This window comes from Brachypodium distachyon, chromosome 3 (assembly GCF_000005505.3).
Source record: "Brachypodium distachyon strain Bd21 chromosome 3, Brachypodium_distachyon_v3.0, whole genome shotgun sequence".
Classification (NCBI taxonomy): Eukaryota; Viridiplantae; Streptophyta; class Magnoliopsida; order Poales; family Poaceae; genus Brachypodium; species Brachypodium distachyon.
Window position 1 is genome coordinate 29668103 of NC_016133.3, and position 22043 is coordinate 29690145.

The window sequence follows — 22043 nt, forward strand, 5'->3', positions numbered from 1 at the left end:
GCGGTCCTTCCGGGGAGCAAGCGAGGTGGCCCACGCGTCATGCAGCGGTGGTACCCCGGGTGCCACTGGTGCGACAGAGTCCTAAGATTATCTCGACATTGTTACTTGGGAAGCCTCGTTCGGCTCAAGTACGAGGCGGCCCCTTTCGACCTCTCGCTAAGTGATTCGGGGAGACTCGATCGACCCGAAACACTTTGGCTAACGATTTTCTCGAAACCTCTCCTAACATAGGACTAGGTCGCACCCGCAGAATCGACCGAACCTATTCAAAAAATATCGACGTGTTAACTTGTCCAAGTGTACGGCGACCTTCGCTATAAGACCGACGTACACGTCCTGCTTTTACGCACTTGTGTCATCGAGTTTTGGCACCACTTACTCTAATTATTGTCGAGATCAACAACGTTAAGATACAACCGTACAACCTGTGTTAGGAACACTCTCGGTATTATTTCCCTTCGAGCTCCACCTATCATCATTGACATAAAAATAACATAGAACAGATTGATTTTTCTTTTCCAAGAAGCAGTAAATCCTCTGAATCGACAAAACTGGAAAAGTGGGAAGCATGCATGCATCATGCCACGTTGTCGAAAGAAGTTGCAATTAATTGAAAAAAAAAATGAAGAACAGAGGAAATCTGAAGAAGCATCTCATGAGCCCTACTCCTCTCTCCCTATAAAACTTCCACTCCTCTCCTTCCCCTTCCTCTAAACCCCCGGCCCTTCAATTCTTTCCATTAATCTCACTCACCTACCCAGCTCACACACCTTAGCTAGTTGGTGACTCCATTAGCGAGAGCTCCAGCTGATGAGCAAGCACTCACAACTCACAAGACCGCAATATTTTTTTTCCCAAATTTCTTCCCCAACCTCTCGCCTCCATCTCCATGAGTGGCAGCATTGCCATCTCCCTACTACACATCTAGCTAGCCTAGCCTAGCTCGAAGCATCGAAAGATCTCTCCTCATCGTAAAGGAGAGGGCCGGGCCAGGCAAGCTAGAGTGGAGATAAGAATGGAGTTGGCGACGATGGTGACGCTGACGCTGCTGGCCCTGTCGCTGGCGACGCTGGCGCGTGTCCTAGTAGCCCGCGCGCGCATGCGGCGGTGCTACCTTCTGGACTACGTGTGCTACAAGGGCACCGACGACCGGAAGCTCCCCACGGACCTGTGCGGCGAAATCATCCAGCGGAACAAGCTGCTGGGGCTGGAGGAGTACAAGTTCCTGCTCAAGGTGATCGTCAACTCGGGCATCGGCGAGGAGACGTACGGGCCCAGGAACATCATCGCGGGCGGGGACGCCAGCCCCGACCGCGTCAACGAGGGCATGGAGGAGATGGACGAGACCTTCCACGCCGTGCTGGACGAGCTCTTCGCGAGGTCGGCTGCGCCGGGGGGCATCGGCGTGCGGCCGGAAGACGTGGACTTGCTCGTCGTCAACGTGTCCATGTTCTCCCCGGCCCCATCGCTCTCGGCCAGGGTGGTGCGCCGCTACGGGCTCCGGGAGGACGTCAAGGTGTTCAACCTTACAGGAATGGGGTGCAGCGCCACCCTTATCGCGCTCGACCTCGCCAACAACTTCTTCAGGTATTCCATCGGCGCTGTTGCTGCTCCAGCTTAATTGTTTGTTTTCCTTTGCTGCAAAATAACAACGGCTGGCTAGTTCAACGGCATGGATCGATTAAACCAACAACACTAACAAATCTGTCCTGGACGCTTGCTTGATCTTGATCCAGACCGTCGATCCGGCGTGGCTGTGTGCAGTCATTGAGTAGACAGACGATGCAGAGCATACGTGTTGTGTAGTGTCAGTTATCAATGTGTCCTGACAACCAAAAGCCTAAAGTTGGGCGGCATTGGGCCCTAGCAATTAAATTGTTTGCGTGCTCATTATCGTCGTCCGATCCTTCTGGCGACCAGCTCTCAATTCAGATCAGATCAAGGCCGGAGTTAATGCAGTTTTTATTTTGGTGTCCGTATATATAGTAGGATTAGATCAATTTCTTTTTTCTGAGACATAACCGCAGAAGGCAGGCCGCAGGAGTAGATCCATTTTTACAGATTGAGGTGCCGAGCAAAATGACAATTGCTTGAACCTTCTCGTACCTTTCCCTTCTTATCCGGGAGGAGATGAATGATAATTCAGCATCACGTGCCTAGTAATAAGATCCACCCTGTGAAAAACTGCATTTTATATTTTCCTAGAGGATTCGGATTAGTTCTTGCATGGTGTCCCTATAACCTGCATCACATATTTTAAAAACTGAAAACTGTACTCTCTCTGTTCCAAAATGTATGACACATGACTTTTGTTGACCGTCAAACTTTATAAAGTCTGACCAACTTTATAAAAAAAACATCTAACACCCACGGTTCCAGATGATGATCATTAGATCCATTGTGATCGCATTATAAATGTTGATATTTTTTCTATAAAGTTTGATGAAAATTCAAAAGGTTTGAGTCAACAAAAGTTATATGCCTACATTTTGAAACTGGGGAGTAATTAAAAATGACAACCGTGCTGCTACGTACATTTTGCAGTAGCATAGAAAACATTTGCTGTTAGCCTGTTACTATGCGCAAAACAAATAAAAATTTCTGTACTACCATAAGAATGGCCTCCTAAAATGAGTTAGTTAGATTAAGACATGCGAAAATGCCTGTTATTTCTACGGCGTAGTATATTTTCCCCAGCTGTATAATAATAAAAGCTACAAATTGGTAAAATGACACAACCGTGGTCCTACCTTCGGCAGCACCCGCACACATAACACTGCTAGTTGTTACCATAAGGAGAATGAATAACCATATATACATTTCGTACGTGCCCACTCTCCCAAAATGACTCGATCCTACTATTCCCATATCCGTCATGTGATCGATGAAGCGAGTGACTAATGCCATGCATGATGGACACGCGAATAAATGTGAGCGATCGATGCAGTGAAGTAAACCTGCCGCTGTTCGTCGAGCCTTAGCTAGCTAGCTGGAGTAGGCACCAGCAGTTGAGTACCAGCACTGCACGTTCGCCAGCCATCTACCCTACTAAATTTCCGTTTGTCCTGCCCCCCTTCAATGCTTCACTCCAAGTTTGGTAGCCGATACACGGGTCCATGGCAGTGTACTGCCATTGGCATTGATAATACGAATTAATATACAGTATGATATGAGAAATTTCAAAGTGAAAACGATTGAAAAATTGCAGGACGCACGCGAGCAAGGTGGCGCTGGTGATGACATCGGAGTCGATCGCGCCCAACTGGTACCCGGGCAACAAGCGGTCCTTCATGCTGGGCAACTGCCTCTTCCGCTCGGGCGGCTGCGCCTACTTCCTGACGAACTCTCCCCGGCTCCGCCCGCACGCCAAGCTCCGGCTCCGCCACGTGGTCCGCACCCACACGGGCGCCTCCGACGAGTCCTACAACTGCGCGCTCCAGATGGAGGACGACGCCGGCCGCCCGGGGTTCCACCTCGGCAAGGAGCTTCCCCGCGCCGCCGTCGGCGCCTTCGTCAAGAACCTCCGGGTCCTCGCGCCACGCGTGCTCCCGCTCCCGGAACTCCTCCGCCTCGCCTACTCCACGCTCTCCTCCCGCCTCGCACGCCGCAGCAACAACAACAACAACAACAACAACAACACGAAGCCGAAATCGTCTTCGGCGATGACGATCCGGATGAAGGCCGGGGTGGACCATTTCTGCGTGCACACTGGGGGAGCGGCGGTGATCGACGGCGTGGGGAAGGGGCTCACGCTGACGGAGCACGACATCGAGCCGTCCAGGATGACGCTGCACAGGTTCGGCAACACGTCCGCCAGCAGCGTCTGGTACGTGCTCTCCTACATGGAGGCCAAGCGCAGGCTCAAGAGGGGCGACCGCGTGCTCATGCTCACCTTCGGCGCCGGCTTCAAGTGCAACAGCTGCGTCTGGACCGTCGAGAAGGACGACATCGCCGATGCCGGGGTCTGGAAGGACTGCATCCACGAGTACCCGCCCAAGGAGATCAGGAACCCCTTCATGGAGAAGTACGGATTCGTCAAGGACATGATGGCCTTGTGATTCATCATCGCTGCGTATTCGATCCTGATCCAACAACTGCAGGTTCATTTCTTCATCAACTCGAGAATCAAACACACCCGCCGGCAGCTGGAACGAGTAAAGATAATTATTACTCGATCCGTTGATTAAGATAATTACAAGAATTATGGAGAACAGAAGGCTAGAGTTAAGCTAAGGATTCGTTTATAGCTTAAAATTCTTTCGATGGTGTGGCTGTGATGGAGCCAGTGCCTAATTGTACACTTCGTGGGCGATGGAGCCTGTGGATTGCGGGGATACGGCTTTAATTTTGCTGCTTTGTAAGTTAATTTCCGGTGTACTTTTTTTTTAAGACGTGTCCTTGTATTTATTTTTGTTCAGAAAGACGTGCCTTGTAATTGGTTCTGTTGTTCTTGGAGAACTGAGTTAATACATTAATAGGGTTGTTATGTGATGATTTTTTATTAAGGATCGTAGACCCAATAGTATAGAAGATACATAGCTGATTGGTGTTACTCCCTCTGTTTCCTAATACAACTCATATAATCTGTTTTCTAATACAACTCATATAAATTTGTGCACTCAAACTAATACAGCTCTCGTATTTCTACTGTCTGCATATTCATATTGATCTAAGAGTAAATGAGCGTGCATATTTATTGGTTGGGCACAGTGAGCCAAAAGAATACTGAGCTATATTAGTGAGCCAAAAGAATACTGAGCTATATTAGAAAATAAATAGAAAATATCATATAAGTTTTATAAGGTAACGGAGGAAGTAATCCCTCCGTCTCATATTAAGTGTCTTTTCTATTACATGTATCTAGATACCTTTTAGACATAGATGCATCCATATTTGATCAAATTTGAGTCACTTAATATGGGATGGAGGGACTACTACCGTGCATGATTTTCTTCTTATTTTATTGTTTCGCTGTTAGCCGAGAGGTGCCTTTTTCTGTTATACATTGACCACTCGTTGTTGTAATGTTGTCTTAAATCATCTTAAATTATTCTTCATGCACTTAACTTATTGGAGGTGTGAGAATTACAAAGAGAAAGAGATGGTGGTTCGCACCTTTCCAATGCATTTTCTATCTCACTTCTTAATTTTCTTGAAACTCTCATGTATACACTAATTTGTGGACGGAGGGAGTAGCTGATTTGTGTTACTCCCTCTGTTCTTAATACAACTAATATAAATCTGTGCACTTACACCAATACAATTCTCGTATTTTTATTTTCTGCCTACTGATATTGATTGAAGAGTAAATGAGTGTGAATATTTATTCATTGGGTCCGTGAGCCAAAAGAATAATGACTTATATTAGAAAATAAATAGAAAAAATTATATACATTTTATAAAGGAACGAATGAAGTAACGTGCATGATTTTCTTCTTATTTTATTGTGCCGATGTTATAGAGCCGGGAGGTACAAAAGCCTTTTTTCGTTAGATATTGGCCGGCCACTCTTTGTTCTAATGTTGTCATAAATCATTTTAATTTTTTTGTTGAAATTTACTGAAAAATCTATCAACATTGATAACTCTAAATTAATTTTATTAAATCCATTATGTGTATATATCCATAGTATACCTATTTGATATTTTAGATAGTGGTATTTTTTTAAATAAATGGTCAAACTTAATTTTTTTTTAATTTGAACAAAGCTAAACATCTCATGAAAAAATAAGGCATATTTTTGAAACATACTATAAAGTAAAATGTTTTACCTTTGTCCTAAAAGTCAAACTTCTAAAGAATGACTAAATATATAGAAAAAACATGATAATATTTATAATATCAAATAATTATACTACGAAAATACAGAGTTATAATATTTTTAGATTTTTTATAAGCTTAATCAATTTTAGTAAGTCTGTTGTTGGACAAAGGTAGAATATATTTAAAACAGAGGGAGCAGAATTTCACCATATTTTTTTTAGAAACACAATACAAACGCAGACGTTCACAACACATGCGTAAACTCACCCCTATGAACGCATATGAGCACCTCCGAAAGACTGGGCCAGCAGATCTTGAGAGATTGACGAAGTCACCGCAGACGCCTCGCTGTTGACGGGTATGTCACCTAACACTGAAAGAATAGCGCCGGTTAAATTCTGAGTGGGCTGGTTCCACCGCAAGGAATCAGACCATCTGAGATAGTCTCAGTTCACAGGACGGTAGTACATTAAGCGCCTTCTCTCAGAACCTGACCTGCGCGCGACTGGATGGCACGGTGGCATTGGTGCGTCACAGGGCCATGGTTGGAAATGGAACACGCCATCGAGAGATATCTTTCTACGAATACACTAGTATGTTAGGCTGTATATACCATAGTCCATGAGCGACCACTGACCACGTACCAAGCAATGCTAAAAAAGTATTCTCTCCGTCATATATAAGTGTCTCAAATTTACCAAAATATTAATGTATTTATATATAAAAAATATCTAAATATATGTAATATTTCGTCCCTTAATATGGGACGGAGGAAGTATCTCATAAGACCGATGGGTTTAAGTATGCACGTTATAAAGACCGATGGGTCTGTACACGTTTGGAATGCGCGACATCGCCAGATAAATTGCACTGTGCATATATTGATATATATCAATATATGTAATCATCTTTAATACGGGACCATGCATGCATTGCACAAGCAAGTACGCAACACAACTCACGCTCAGTTGGCACAGGATCCAATATATACTTCTTCCATTTGCTTGCACACAACAACAGTGTGATATGCCTCTTTGCTTCAAAAGGAAGAATTTGATTATTTTTTATGTATATATACGGTCGTGGCACCACCAGGAACAACAGTGCAGCCTAGCGTGTGGTTGTGGTGGCGACGCGCCGACGCATGTAACTCGTTCGACGGATTGGCCCCGTATTGGCATACCGAATTACCGGTTCGGCGGCAGTTGGCCGCGCACGTTGATCTCCTGGCCGCTCATGGACTGATGGACGCGGTGCACGTACGGGACGTCGTCACTGGTGCCGGAAAATTCCAGTGGTGCCCAGCTAGCTAGCTCCGCCTGCCCGGTCGGCGGCCGAAATAAAAGCCACATGGGGGGTCGGTAATTAGAACGTCTCCCGTCCCGTCCCGTCCCGTCCTGCCGCCCGGCCCGCTGTTGCTGGATGCCAGCACGGGTACGGGAAACCAGGCCGAGGTACGCGTTTGATGGTGGAAACAGGGGGAAATTAAAGTGCGAGGCGGCGCAGAACAGAGACCGCTTGGCCGGTGCCGGTGCGGGAGGGAGCATGTTAGCTTCGCACAGGCGTGGGAGCACCAAAGGCAACTCCACTCAAATCCGTGGACAAATGTGTCTGTTTTGTTCTGTTTGTGTCACGACTCAGACGGATCTGGATGAGTTGACCGACACCCGTCCGTTTGGATCTCCAGTGCGTCCAAGGAGACCATCCATTTGGTCAGATTTATTGTTCATAGACATGCTGTGAGCACAGAAGGGGCAGGGGAAGACTTTCAAAACAGCAAGCTGCTCCTCGCAAGCATTTCAACACACACTTTGTGTGCATAGAACAAATCTGAACCGGTATATCAAATCTGAACACACCGAGTTCTCAAACCTGCACACAAGATTAACAGCTGCAATGATAACTTACTAGAACATCAATACCCCAATAGAATCATCCATATATCAAAGAACACAAGTATGTCTTGCCTCAAATGTCAACTCAACCAAATAGCACCAAACTTGAGCAATAGATGCCAATAGCAAGTAGAGATGATGAATACCAACACATATAGCAAGGGAAACACCAAATCAAGAGAAGACACAAAGATTTACGTGAAAATCCCTTGCGGGGAAAAACCACGGGCGGCGGCGAGCATGGAGCTTCACTATGGAGATGAAAAGTACAAGGTGGAACCCAACAAGGATGGGAAGGCTCCAATCCCACAACAATCTCTCTCAAATCTAGGTGGATTTGGTAAATCAAATACCTTTTCTCTCACCCTAAACCTAGAGCTCTCAAGAACACAGAAGATTTAACTCTCTGTCTATTTTCGAGCAAGGAAAGGTGCCTAAATAAAAAGCTTTGCAACAACTCCTATTTCAGGCTAACACATGTATTAGCATTGTTAGGCTTGACTAACAAGCCAAAATGGCTCTCAAATGGTGAAATTAGGAGCTGCATATCACACATGCGGATCACAGGAGGAAAAAGGAACAAAGGAACGTGCAAAGATGTTGTTGTCCGGTCCAATCCATTTTCAATCCAAATTTGAGGACAGAAAAGCGGATGGTGACCGAAATGGCTCGCGTTGCATGGGCGTGTTTTTGTTCGGTCCGCCCCAAATGGATCGCGTGTTTTTGTTCGATCCGTCCCAAATGGATCGCGTGACTGGAGTTACCCTGACCGGCCTACGCCGTGAGGAGTGTCAACCATGCATGATTTCACGGTGATATTATACCCACAGGTCGCTCCTCGAAGGACCTATACGGGCAGCCATATACTACAACTTAAGTTGGAATTGATTAGTCACAGAGCTGGAAAGTAAAACTGACCCTCTGGTACAAATTTGCCGTGGGCTCGCTTGTTGGGGATCTGGATGCACGGATTGCAAGCAAGGAAGCCTACACGCATGGATCTCTGGCTGTAAAATACTGTTGATTGGACACGTCGGTGCATTGCGTCCAGCCATGCGACCGACGTCAGCCAGGCAGCAATATGAGTTTTTTTCTTGACAGCAACAGCAATATGAGTACGTATACTCGTACAACTCTACTACTCGCGCAACGCCGATCAGACTGATGAATCAGCGCTGAGACGAGCACCCGCCCGGCAAGCATGGCAGCATGGGCAGACCAGACCATCGCGGCGTCAAGAAGCTTCACTGCAGTTCATGGCTTCTCTGTAGATTTGCTTTCTGCTGCTTAATACTTCTTTTGTTTCTAAAAATTGTCGTGGTTGTATTAAAACAACGACAAGTATTTAGGAACGGAGGGAGTAACTTCTGAAAAGTAGAGTTGATCATCTGCTTGAGTGTGTATCAGAGGAAAATAAGACAGGTTTTTATGCGATTTAGTAGTGGAGTCCCCTGTGCACCGCAACCATGTCTGCGGAGAGGACCTGCTCGTGGAGGACCAATCAAGAGAAAATCTTACAAAGAAAATCTTACACTTTGCTTCTGCATCCGCCATCGGACTTTAGATGGCTGCCATGCTAGCAGAGACTGCAGAGTAAACATCATTGGCATCCTAGAGCCGTTACCATGTTTGGCCACCTGCTTCCAGTCCAGGCTGTGGTCGCCGTGAGCAGATCCTACAAGTCCAAGAATTCCATGAATTGAGTCGGGTTGTTTGATCTAGCAATAGCTCTGATGTACTCCGCACTTATTATTCTGCACCTCTGTATAAAACGATCTCAATTTTCTTGTACCAATCTAGAAAAGCTCCGGGCGTGGTTCCACAAGAGGCTATATGGTTGGTCTAGTTGTAGGTGTTTGTGCGTTCTCCGTTAGGTTGCCCAGTGATTCAGAGTAGAAAGGGCACGGAGAACATAATACCTTCTCCTACTAGTACAGAACTGTACTGCCATCAAGGCCAAGAAAACTTAAGGAAAACTTAACAGCGAAACAAGTTCCTAAGATCGAAATGGAAGACATAAGCATCCCAGGCACCATTTGAAAGGAGCCGCAAATTCTTCTCTCATTGTCAGCACTCTTATTACACAAGTTACAGCTGTAACAACATGCATCCTAGATCCAGTGGAGAAAAAACTAGAAACATTTACCAGCTGCAGAAAGTGCCATTCATATAATTAAATCGAGAAAACAAAACATAGTGGATAATCTGGCACAAAGGATTTCCAGCTCTTGGGTCTGACTAGATCACCAAGCTTCCAATTAATTGAAAACGTTATGCCAGTCTACAGAGGCTGCTTTCACATCATAGCTCACATGCTCAGGTACCTGGAGATGCAATTGAGAAAACAAACCTAGTTAGGAGGGAAAATGAAGGAACCAATAGGAATCATACATGACACAACAATCATCAGGCATCCCGCTACTCCCTCCATTCCCTTATAAAGTTCATTTGTTCTCTTGGCTCGCACACCCGCCCAATAACGGCTCACACTCATTTACTCAATTTGAATGGCCAGGCACTAGAAACGAGAGCTGCCTTGGTCCAAATGCATAAATCTATATGAGTTGTATATGAAACGGAGGGAGTAGTTGGTAGGCAAAGATAAAAGAGGACAGTGGATTAGAAGGATTGACAGATGCTAGATTAGTATATGTGGGTTTCCTGTATACTCCCTCCATTCCAAAACACAACTCATATAGATTTTTCTCATTTGTTCCACAACACACCTCATTTTTCTCTTGGTACCCGCACCCGGCCAATAACTACTCACATCCATTTACTATTAATCCAATATGAGTGGTCAGACACTAGAAACGAGAGCTGCCTTGGTCCAAGTGCACAAATCTATATGAGTTGTGTTTTGGAACGGAGGGAGTAGTGTATATATACTGAATGCCAGATATACAGAATATGGAAGCATATGGTTTGTTCAGCTTGGATTATATGACAAATCTCCTGCTCAGCTTCAACTTTCAGCTTAGTAACCTGAGCAGATTTTGTTTCTGTGGAGCAATCTTGTGGCAAAAGTTCCAAACTAATTTGTGTAACAAAAGAGAAATTATTTAGGTTACTAGCACAAACAAAGACTCACCATCATGACTATACCTCTATATCTGCCCTTACTGGATCCTAGAAGTAAACTTAATTTATCGTCTACTTAATTTATCTTCTAAGGGGCCAAGGCACATTACTAGCACTGAACACAAAACACTCATGGCGGGACATTAACATGCTACTTATGTTAAACGAGGTGGAAAAAAGCAACAATTTTGGCATCGAGTAAAATTCTGACAGTTTATTAACAGCAATCTGACTATGAAAGGCCAACATAATAGAAACTACGCAAAACTAGACATGCCAAGAATGCAGCATAAGAAAGTGTCCAAAACTGTCAGTACCTTATATCGACTCTTTCCCCCCTCGAATAAAACTCAGCGAAGTTTCTCCTTCACCGAATACTTCTTGGCAGCATCCCGCACCTTCTCAATATACCCTTCGATTGGTGGTGTGAGAGTTGCCATGTACCGGTTTGCAGGGAACGGTGCCATGTCAGGAACCATAGCAGCAGCTCGCAGCTTCTCAGGGAGTGCAGCGATGGCCTCATTCTTGAGCCTCAAAAGTGCTGATTCTGCAGTTTGCCGTGCACGGTGCCGTCGCATTAGCACACGGCTGTATTCTTTGGCAAGACGCCGACCATCTTCAACTGTCAGCTCATATTCAGGGATGGCCTCCTCATCTACCAGACCTAGACTGATATAGTCAAGGCCCGGCGGCCCCATAAGCACACGGCCACCGTCACCTCCACCCTTATCTTTGGACTTGGCTTTAGCCTTGGCGATGTCAAGTTCACGTTGCCGTTCCTTGGAGACAAGTCCAAGCTCCTCCCGTTTTGCCTCGCGAAGACGCTCCTTGGGGGTCAAGTGACGTAGAGGAGTAGGGGAATTGAGACAGGATTCTGCAATCTGAGTAATACGCTCAATGGCCTCCCGACGACCACGGCCAGCTCCACCACCCCCACCAGTGGAAGCCGTGCCGCCCTTCTTTGCTATGACGTTACGCTTCAAAGGCAGGCCTGCTTTCAGCTTAGCCTTGCCTTTGGATGTGCCACTCACTGGTGCACGCTGTTGCAGCTGCTGATGCTGGCTGGTCATGCCAGACACCAATGCTGGGTTTACAGTAAGGGTTTTGAAAAGACGTCGAAACATGATACTGGGAGCACCTGAAGCCATTGGACCACCTTTGCTGCACAAATCAGCACAAAAAAAATTAAGTTTTGGAATGCTCATAGTTTTCATTGGCAGTTAATTCCAAAACCAGTTTTACTATCCCTAAGCATGCTAGAAAGCTACCAGAACAGAATCATCAATAGTCCTGGGCGTTCGGCAGAAACTGAAATTTCGGTCAGTAAAGTTCGATGCTTTTGTATTCAGTTAGTGACAAATGGTAACCGAAAATAGCAGGAAATATTTCGGTTTCAGTGTGGTTTTCGCCCAGACCGATTCAATACTTTGGGTTCACTCTTCACTTTTTTCAGAATTACTAATACGTACTAAAAACTAATCAACATGTAATATCTTCATTATTTGTGATAAAATTGAAGCTAACATACAGGGGTGGACTTGGTGGAGCATGTGGATTCGGCAGCTACAACCCCAATTTTGTCATAGACATGGCCATATAATTTTTTGATGTGAACCACCGAATAAAACAATGTACATCAGCAATCGGAGTAGCCATGTAGTATTACAGAAGCAGGAAGATGGTACTGTTAAACAAAACAGAAGCAAGAAGATGGTACTGTTAAAAAAACAGAAGCAGAAGTTGAAGAATAAACGCTTCAAAAGCCATGGTTAAAAGATGAGGAAATAGACAATGTCACTGCGGTCTCTGTGGGCCGGAGGAGGGCCTCACTTCACTTAAACTCCACTCCACCTCAGCTCCACTTCACCTAAAAATGTGTTTGGCACACAAGCCAGCTCCAGACTACCCCTTCCCTTGTTTGCTGTCATTTTTATTGTTTCTTTTCACTATCGATCGATCATGTACGAGATTGGTTCGTCTGTTGGTGCTAGGACCGAATTGATGAACCTGGCCGATGAATACAGCTGCTAGCTGATCGATTTTTTGCATGTACGTACTTTTTTTTGTGTGCTTCCCGTGTTGTGTACATACATCAAACACACGACCTGTTTGCTTTAGAAAATGAACCCGCATCAATTAATCATTTTGATAACCCAGCTTTGAACACGAATAATCATATCACAACACTTTAAAAAGCCATACGAGCAGCCCGCAAAATGTTTTAACATTCACATCAAAACAAGTGTTCTTACACTATAGGTTCACGACATAGTCCGATAACCATACTACAGAAATACCATTCTGTTATCACATCAAATTGCATTGTGATATACGTACAAGACCAAACAAATTCATGCACACAACATACATGAGAGGATGAGAGAAACAGGTAAGAGGAAACAAAAGAACAACGCCTTTACCTTCTAATTCCAGGCGCAATTGATGGAGAAGAGGAATCAGAGGCCGGGAAGAAAGCCTTGTTCACAGGCGGCAATGTCCTGGAAAATTGGGGAATAGCAGAGGTTAGGGGTCCTAGAAGTGGGAACGGTGACTAGGGTCTGGTGGAGGGGGACGGCGAAGTTCTTACCTCCGTGGCGGCGACGAATCCCCGTGGCGGCGGAATCACTTGCAGGGGCGGGCTCGAGGGCGAGGGCGAGGGCGAGCGAGGGCGGGCTCGCGGGAGAACGAGGGCGGGATCACCGGAGATGGATCCCGACGGGAGCGCCGGAGATGCGGGCGGCGGCCGGGTCAGCTAGGGTTGGAATCGAGTCGCCATGGGGGAGCTCCTGTCGATGTACGCGAGGGAGACGAAGAGGTGTCGGGCCTGGGCTGAGGAGATAACGGTTCCGGAATCACTAATGGCATTGGTGGGTAAATTAGTCCAAGTTTAGATGAAGTGGAGCAGGTGAAGCATCCATTTCTTAACTCCAGTAAAATGAATTAGAAGGATATACTGTTCCACTTCACCTAGGACGTGGAGTTTAGAGCGTTTTGGATAACTTCACCTGCTTCAGTGGTAAAGCTGTGAAGTGGAGCTGTACCAAACAGATTTCTTTGCAACGTTGTTTTCAACACACACTCCACTCAACTTGGCAGCAGCGAGTTGGATCTCTTGTTCCCTAAAAAAAAAAAGAGTTGGACCTCTTGTGAATTATGGTGATGCAGTTGAAGAGTTTTCTATAGTTTACACTTAGGCATAGTCATATGAACTATTAATATCACTGCAGTCGACAAGATTTGTTATGACCGACTTCTTGAGATGCACCTCGTTGGTAAACCGCATCTGACTCGTTCAAATTTAACTTCGGCCTCTTTGTAATCACATCCCGCACAAGCACCAATTTGGTCAGAGAGTCAATTAAAGTACTCGCTCCGTCTAACAAAAGATGTCTCAAGTTTGTCAAAATTTGGATGTATCTAGACATGACTTAGTGTATAGATGCATTCAAATTTAGTCAAAATTGAGACATCCTTTGTTGGACGGAGGAAGTACCTAATTTGCTTCTAAATAGAAAATACTTGCATGGAAAAAATACGAACTCGCATTAGATGCCGCAGCTGTTGCGCATGAATTGTTTGTTATTCGGGTAAATTCTAAGATAAGTTAATACATCCTTATTAGATGTCCATTTCTACGGGCCTTCTAGATTTGCATTTGCGTTTCTGATGAGCAAACTAATTTTCAACTAATCTCAACTACGGATCATGAGCAGTAGCGACGGCGATGAAGGATTTGGACAGTGTCTGCGTCGTAGGAAGCAACAACGATGAGGGTAGGTTAAGCATCGCCTCGACGGTAATGATTGGTCCCAATATGTGTGGCGTCTTGACATGATTTCGCCTGGTGAAAACAACACGGTATGCAAAGACCGGCTACCTCAGCTATCTTTCCTTACATGCATGTCATCTTACTTACGATAGTAGATATGGATTATAATGATTTGAGATTTTAATTAATCATGTTTCAGCTTATGTAGTTCTAGCTGATGAGTTCGGATTTTGATGTTCCCGTTGTTTTGAGTGGGTGATATTTGATTTGTATACTGTTTGCAACTATATCTTTTTTGCATGAGTTGTTACCATTTTTCTCACCTTTGTAAAATCCTTTGACAAAGTTTAGTAGCGGAATAACTATAATGATTGACTTATTCTTATTTGTCTTTGTGTTATACACACGGGAAAAATCTACATAAACAATAGATGCATTATTTGATACTTCTTGTACTGCTTTTAATGTAACAATATCTTTGTTGAGGAGAGTCTTGTTTATAATGGAAAATATTTACTTGATCTTTTTTGGTGTATAAGTATGGAGATGTTACTAGAAGCAATATAACTGTATATTTACTGTTATAAAGATCTGAGTTGATAATTTACATCTATGTAGCACAAATATCATCAAAAACATACATGCAAAAAAAATAACTATCCGCTAGTGTCCGTTCACATATGTTCATCCACAAATCTATCACCATCACAACATAATTAATGGGTCTGGCCCAAGATCAACAACGTGAATTAATAGGTCTAGCCCAAAATCGGCAACAAGATCTTAACAACGATTAAGATGTTCTGAAAAAGACAACAAGTAAGAGGATAACTATAGTTCAAAATACAACTGTTTTCAATATAAATTATTTGTGAAGACCGCAGCAACGCAAAGTCACTTAGCTAGTAACTATATATTTATATTTATTGTTATAAAACCTAAGTTGATAATTCATCTCTATGTGTTAGATCCTTAAACAAAACATTGTATTCATCAAAGATACGTAGCACAAAAACTATCACAACATGTATGCATATCTTGGCTGACACATTCCTAAATAGTACAACTATATATTTGTCGGTGCCTTGTACGTACTTCTATGAGACCTAGATATTGTAGACTGCTTACGAGCTTTTCAATTATCAAATTGGACCCCAAAATTAATACAAATCCACTTGTTCAAATATTGAATGTTAAAAACACAACAATATAAAAGTTATTAAAAAATAAAACCAAATTGATTAAAATATATTTTTCAACCATAAAATTAAGAGGTAAATGCACCATCAGTCTATTAACTTGGCGCGTATGTGCAGATTAGTCACCATACTTGCAAAATGCTAAATTTGAGTGTTATAACTTGGCACGTGTGAGCACGCGAGGTCAAAAATAAGAATTTGTAGGTTTTGCCGCCATGTAATGTTTGCAAATAGCCCCTCCTCTTCTAGTCTCAACATGGAACACATCCTCTTCACCACATCCTCAAACACGTGGCTGTGGCCACGGCGGGCACATCGGTGCTGTCGCCGAGCCATCGGGCGAGCATCGCCAAGAAGGCGTGCTGCAGCGACTTCGTCTTGAAGTTGGCGGTGAAGGAGAGGAGGTAGAGGTTCCAGAGCAGGTGGCCGGCATTCCGACGATGGGGCCCAACGCCGGCAACGAACTCACTGAGCTTACATTACTTGCGTCGGGAGATGTAGGCCAACACGATGCTGCGGAGTTAGTTGAACTCGAGGTCGGCCCACTCAAGTGCCGCTGAGTTGGGAATCGCCGGCGAGATCGGGCTGAAGAGGAGGAGATACCGGAGGCTAAGGAGGTGGCACTTGTCGGCATAGGGGATGTTGCCGACGAAGGAGTTGTTGGCGAGGTCCATGTACTGCAAGGCGGAGCAGTTGCAGAAGAGCGTCACCGGATGCTGTCGGTAGGCGGTTGGCAGAGAGGTCGAGGTAGTAGAGCTCCGATAGGAGCCCGGTGCGGGCAAGTATCACACCGGAGAGGAGCTTGTTCGTCAGGCTCAGTTGTCTCTCCCCGGCACGCACAGCTCCGATGGGATCTGCCCGCCCTTGCAGTACTTGCGACGGGAGATGTAGGTCGACGCGATGCGGCGGAGGAGCTTTAGGAGGCGCGGGAGGAACGGAGGCGCCGCCGGGGCTGGTGAAGACGGTGGTCGCACGCTGCAACCTGCAGGAGGTCAGCCGCCTTGGGCCTGGGACGGCCTGAGGCTATGGATTTGGAGGACGAAGAAAATGAAACCTCTTATTTTCATTCGTCGTGATTTTGCAATTAACCCCTCGCATCTTAATTTAAGGTGTTTTTTTGTAAATACGTCCAATTGTTTAAATAAGTCGAATTGTTTTAGTCCACGTCAACATAGAAACATACGAATTCGTATTTTTGACCTCACGTGCTCATACGTGCCAAGTTATAACACTTGAATTTAGCATTTCGCAAGTACGGTGACTAATCTACACATACACGCCAAGTTAATAGACCGACGGTGCATTTACCTCTAAAATTAATATTGAATGATATGTGTATACTAGTTTGGCTTTCCTCAAAAAAAATCTCCTTCGCTTGTGATCTCATCTAATCTAGACGGAGCGAGGATGGGGCTGAAGCCCATGGCTGCGAAGAAGCTGCTTCTGCTGTTTTGGCTCGTGCTCTCCCCTCATTCGGGTTCGTCGGTTCGCTATAGCACAGATGAGAGAGAAAAAACGCGATTCTACTTGTATTTTTTAATACTAATAATGCCTCGCGGGTTGAAATGTAATGCACATGAGAATAGTTTGAGAAGAATATAATTAAAAAATGACTTTATTTAGGATTAACTAATGTAAGTAAATATTAAAAATGTTTAAAATTTTGTATGTCTCGAGATCTAAATATACATATAAGAAAATTAAATGTCGTTTTCACGGAAAAGTATACAAACAAAATGTTGTTTGTGTTTGTTGGAACTCGACACGGTACTAAATATAAAGGCAGGTTGCATGAACAATGCCCTCTTAAAATTTAATGCAATTGGCAGACACCTACTTGTGTGCTCCTTTGAGTTGCCAATCAAGTATAGAATACATGTCTTTTGATCGTATGCCCGTCTTGGTTGCTCGCATGTGTTGCACTTCTTTGTAACCAAACTCATATACATAAAAACTCAATGAAAATACATAGGGTGCATATGGTTTATTATTTTCATGTCTACCCAAAGCTTCAATGCAGGCCCCTATATTATATTTTCCTGAAGAAAGTGGCAATGTCCTGTACCAACGCACAACATATCATTAAACCTATATGAAAACAATCCAAGGGAGTATCGTGCTAGAAAATAAAACGTATGTTTTGCTAATAAGAATTCAGGAGGCTGATTTTTCTAAAGCGAATTACATATGACCTTATTCAGAATAATGCTTCATCTGAAAGGCCATGGCCTAATTGCACCCAGCCAGCAAGAAAGTTTGTACTCTCTGTGATCCATAATAAGTGCCGGCAATTTAGTACAAAGTTATACTTTGTTTTTTCATGTTACAATTTGCACTCGATGCAACAAATTTGCTCCAAAATTCTGCATGGTGATAGCATTTGGGAGTAGGGAGAACTAATAACAGAAGAGTAAGCGGTTAATGCGTAGCTGGAGGAAAGATAGGGGGACCTTCGGCAACATCAAAATCAAGAACCGGTGAAAGAATGAGAGCAGATTATGACGGAAGGTAAGAGAAGAGGGGAGATGAAGTTGAAGGAGATACTCATGCATAACGGTGAAGGCGTGGTCGCCTGGCTCGCCGCCACCGCATCATCGCGGCCAACATCTTCACCGCGTCCGACCTCCTATAGGAGTCCAGACAGGTTCTTGGGAGGGCGGAGGGGGTTTGTGCCTGTATTCATATTGGATTTGTCCAGCCTCCCAGAAATCTTCATAGAGTTAGGATATGTGTGTGTACGCACGTTCTTAGGAGTTGTTACGAGTGGGTGTATGAACAGGTTGTGAACTGAAGAAATGTTTAAAATGATCCCACCATACCTAGACAAGTGTAACATACTTATCATAAGTTGATATCAGGTTTTATTTTATTGCTATCTTGTAAATACCCTTTGTACATAACTATCTTCATGCAGTAATAGAAATGACGCGTAGGGAAGTTCACTGCGTTTTATATATAAGAAAGAACGATCGGTTTTGCTAGGGATCAGAGTCGACGCGGAAGTATAGATAAATAAGTTAACAACTAACATAAGACACGAACAATTGGTTGTTGTAATGGTTCGTTGATGCTACTCCCTAGGGCAGGAAGCAGGTTCGAATCTCCTGCGCTCTTTTTTCCTTTTCCCTTTTTTTTCTATTTTTGGTTTCTAATTGTTTTCAAGTTTGTATATGTGCACTAACGTAAAATAGAAGTATAAGATAATCTGCACATTTCGGACGAGTTGCATTCCAAAAATTTCAGTCCAAGTTAGAAACTTTCATCCGCAATTTGAAAAGTTTTACCTGCAATTTTTTTTGAATCGTGCATAACTTTCACCCGCAAGAACCGGCATATAATTTCACCTGCAATTTTTCAAATCGCGCATAAATTTTCACCTGCAATTTTTAGAATCGTGCATAACTTTCACCCGCAATTTATAGAACCGGGCATAAAATTTCACCTGCAATTTTTTGAATCGCGCATAAAGTTTCACCTGCAATTTTTAGAAACACGCATAATGTTTCACCTGCAATTTAAAAAAAATGATTGTTATTATTTTTGTTGCCTTTTTTCATTCACCGTGACATTGGATGTGCTGTGCAAGTGTGCTTTCGCCAGGATCGGTCATTTTCAAATTTCAAGTATTTAGCGCTGTTTTAAATTTTTGTCGCATATAAATTGGGACTGAATTTGTGCTAATATAAGGACGCATGCTTTTTAATGGTGATCTCAAACTCTGGAAAACATACACACACGGTCACACACACACATATGCATGCATGCACTGATACGGACGTCACACACACATGCAACCTGGCCGGTCGACTGAGAAATATGATTTCTCAGCCGACTAAGCCCTAGGCATTCCTATTTATATATGTTTATGCAAATAATAATAATATTTTGAAATGCTGACTAAACAGTTCGCTGAAATTCTTGCAAAAGATTTGACAATGCACACATATCCTCACGTAAAACATTACTAAGAGCAATTCTAGCAGTTACCGATTGAATTGGCCGAGTTCGGATTAGCTAAATTACAGATTTCAGTTTAACAGAACGTTGCGCAGAACAGAACCTGATCTGAAATCCGAACTTTTGAAGAAACACATTCACACCTCGATCAACCGAGAAACAAACATACATATTTCATCTGACTTGTTCATACAGTTCCTACAGTAGAACTAAAAACAAACATAGATAATAATAATAATAATAATAATAATAATAATAATAATAATAATAATAATAATAATAATAATAATAATAAAGTTCGTCGTCGGCGCAGCCTCGTCTAGCTGCCGGACGGACTACTGGTCGTCCTGGGAGCGACGGATTGCCTCCGTGAGGTCTTCCTCAAACTCAGCCTCCCTCCAAGCAGCCTCCTCCGTCGCCGACTGCTTCGAGTCGAGCCTCGCCGCCTCGTATGCCGCCACCTCGTCGTACGAGAAGCAGAGGCGGAGCTCTCCGGATGCAGCGACAAGAAGCAGAGGCGGAGCTCTCCGCCTCGGGCTTCGGGATGCGCCGGCGAGAAGCGGAGGAGGAGCTCTCCGCCGCCTCCTCCTCCTCCCGAGCGCGCCGGCCGTGTGGGCCGGCCCAAGCGCCCGCCGCTAGGGTTCTTCCGCTAGGTACCGCTGGTATCGGTGCCCGGAATCCTGGCTAAGCTGCCGGTGCCTCTCCCACTTGTGGGTGTGTTGTGCCGCCAAGCCCCGATGGACCGACGGTGTGCCGCCTCTTCGTCGTCCAGTCCACCTCGCCTGCCGCTAGGGTTTGCTCGGGCCCGTGGGGAAACGGCGCGGCAATCGGAGAGAACCATCTCGGCTCTGCTGGGGTCCGAACTCGTCGGAGATGGCGAAGATTCCGTCGGAAGGGGCGGCGAATTCGGAGTTAGGGTGGCGGAAGGGGCCGCGGCGGTGGATCCGAACTCGCCCTTCCGAAAGGTACATATAGGGAAATAATATGGGCCGATTCAGGTAACCGAATTAGGTTTTCAATAAACAGGCCTTATTCGGTTTCTTGTATGTCCCATTTTTTGCCCAAAACCGAAAAAGGAGTTCGGATCGCTGGTTTTCAGTATCTAGAGCTGCTCTAATCAGTTACACACGTCACATCACACATGTATCGCATACACTGTCATAAGCACTTGATAGCCACGTTACAAAAAAAACTAACCGTCATCACAGCTGCTTGCCCAACGCAACGGTCTTTTTAGCACAGCAGCTAGCCATTACCATCTCCTCTCTCTCTCCTTGATGATATTAGTTTGGACGCAAATAGGGCGCCAACGTGCCCGCGTTAGCAGGTCAGCGCGTACAGCAGAGCGGAGGCACCGCGGAGTCTGCATGCATGCATGTCTTTTTATGTTTTTGCAAAAGAAAATTTTAAAATGTTATATCTCTCAAACCGTATACCCGATTTACAATCCGTCTTCACAGTTAACTTTGTTTCGACGAGATCTTCGAAACCAGATCCCGTATTGATATCTTTCGACAGCTTTTTTTCATCTTAAAAATTGCCAACTTCTAATATATAAAGTTGCCACCCTGTAATATATGAAGTTGCCACGTGGTAATTTCATAAAAAAGAAGACTAAAGTTTGTGTACTAAAATTGCCAACCTGTTGATAATAAAGTTGCCACATAGTTCACGTGGTAACTTCTTTCGAAGTAGTTTGGTAACTTGTGTATCAGCGCACGGTAACAAAAAAGTTCGAAACAATGAGATGGGAATATGAAACGGATAGATAGCCTGAGCTATAGATCACTTACAATTTCTTATATTAATCAACAATTAAATGACACGCAGTTTTACTTGCATGTACATGCATGCATGCAAAGTTAGTGTGTGATCTATGTTTTAGAATGGTTTATCCGTATATTTCTTGGTAACTTCATCGAAAATAGGATCGTCATTTATGCACTGAAGTTATCATCTCATAGTATATGAAGTTGCCATCCAGTAATTTATGAAATTGCCACTGTGTTAGTAACAAGTCATCACATGGCAACTTTTTTCAAAATAGAATGATAACTTTTGCATTATCCCCCAGTAACTTAAGATGCCGAAAAAAGTTTGTCGAAACACACCCGAGTGGGATCTAGTTTTGAAGCCCTCGTCGATACAAATCTAGCGGTGCAAACGGATCATGATTCGGATACACGGTTGAAGCTATAAAACATTTTAAAATTTAAAAATAACTTTGTTTCTTTTTCTCTAAAACTGCATGAATGCACCTTACGTGCATGCAACTAATGACAAAATCAAGAGGAAGTAGCACCGTGTGTACTCAACGACGAAGCGGGCGTCGCGCGAGGAGGCCACAGCACTCACGTTCTCCCGTTATAAATCCCTTAT

General features: G+C 44.2%; 2 protein-coding genes across 2 annotated transcripts; one reads left to right on the forward strand and one right to left on the reverse strand.

Annotated features, from left to right (window-relative positions):
• Window positions 1-690: 690 nt before the first annotated feature.
• Window positions 691-4202, forward strand: LOC100836571 (3-ketoacyl-CoA synthase 12). Its single transcript, XM_003574000.4, has 2 exons — window positions 691-1587; window positions 3209-4202. The coding sequence occupies exons 1-2, from the start codon at window positions 1016-1018 to the stop codon at window positions 4056-4058; spliced, it is 1422 nt and encodes a 473-aa protein (XP_003574048.1). The 5' UTR covers window positions 691-1015; the 3' UTR covers window positions 4059-4202.
• Window positions 4203-9629: 5427 nt separating this feature from the next.
• Window positions 9630-13575, reverse strand: LOC100836882. Its single transcript, XM_003574001.4, has 4 exons — window positions 13327-13575; window positions 13160-13237; window positions 11057-11900; window positions 9630-9982 (listed from the first exon to the last, which is right to left on the reverse strand). The coding sequence occupies exon 3, from the start codon at window positions 11885-11887 to the stop codon at window positions 11090-11092; it is 798 nt and encodes a 265-aa protein (XP_003574049.1). The 5' UTR covers window positions 11888-11900; window positions 13160-13237; window positions 13327-13575; the 3' UTR covers window positions 9630-9982; window positions 11057-11089.
• Window positions 13576-22043: the final 8468 nt, after the last annotated feature.

Coding starts and splice junctions, on each gene's coding strand:
- LOC100836882 (XM_003574001.4), bottom strand. CDS start 11,887: ATGGCTTCAGGTGCTCCCAGTATCATGTTTCGACGTCTTTTCAAAACC.
- LOC100836571 (XM_003574000.4), top strand. CDS start 1,016: ATGGAGTTGGCGACGATGGTGACGCTGACGCTGCTGGCCCTGTCGCTG. Junction 1,588..3,208: donor CTCGCCAACAACTTCTTCAG/GTATTCCATCGG, acceptor GAAAAATTGCAG/GACGCACGCGAGCAAGGTGG.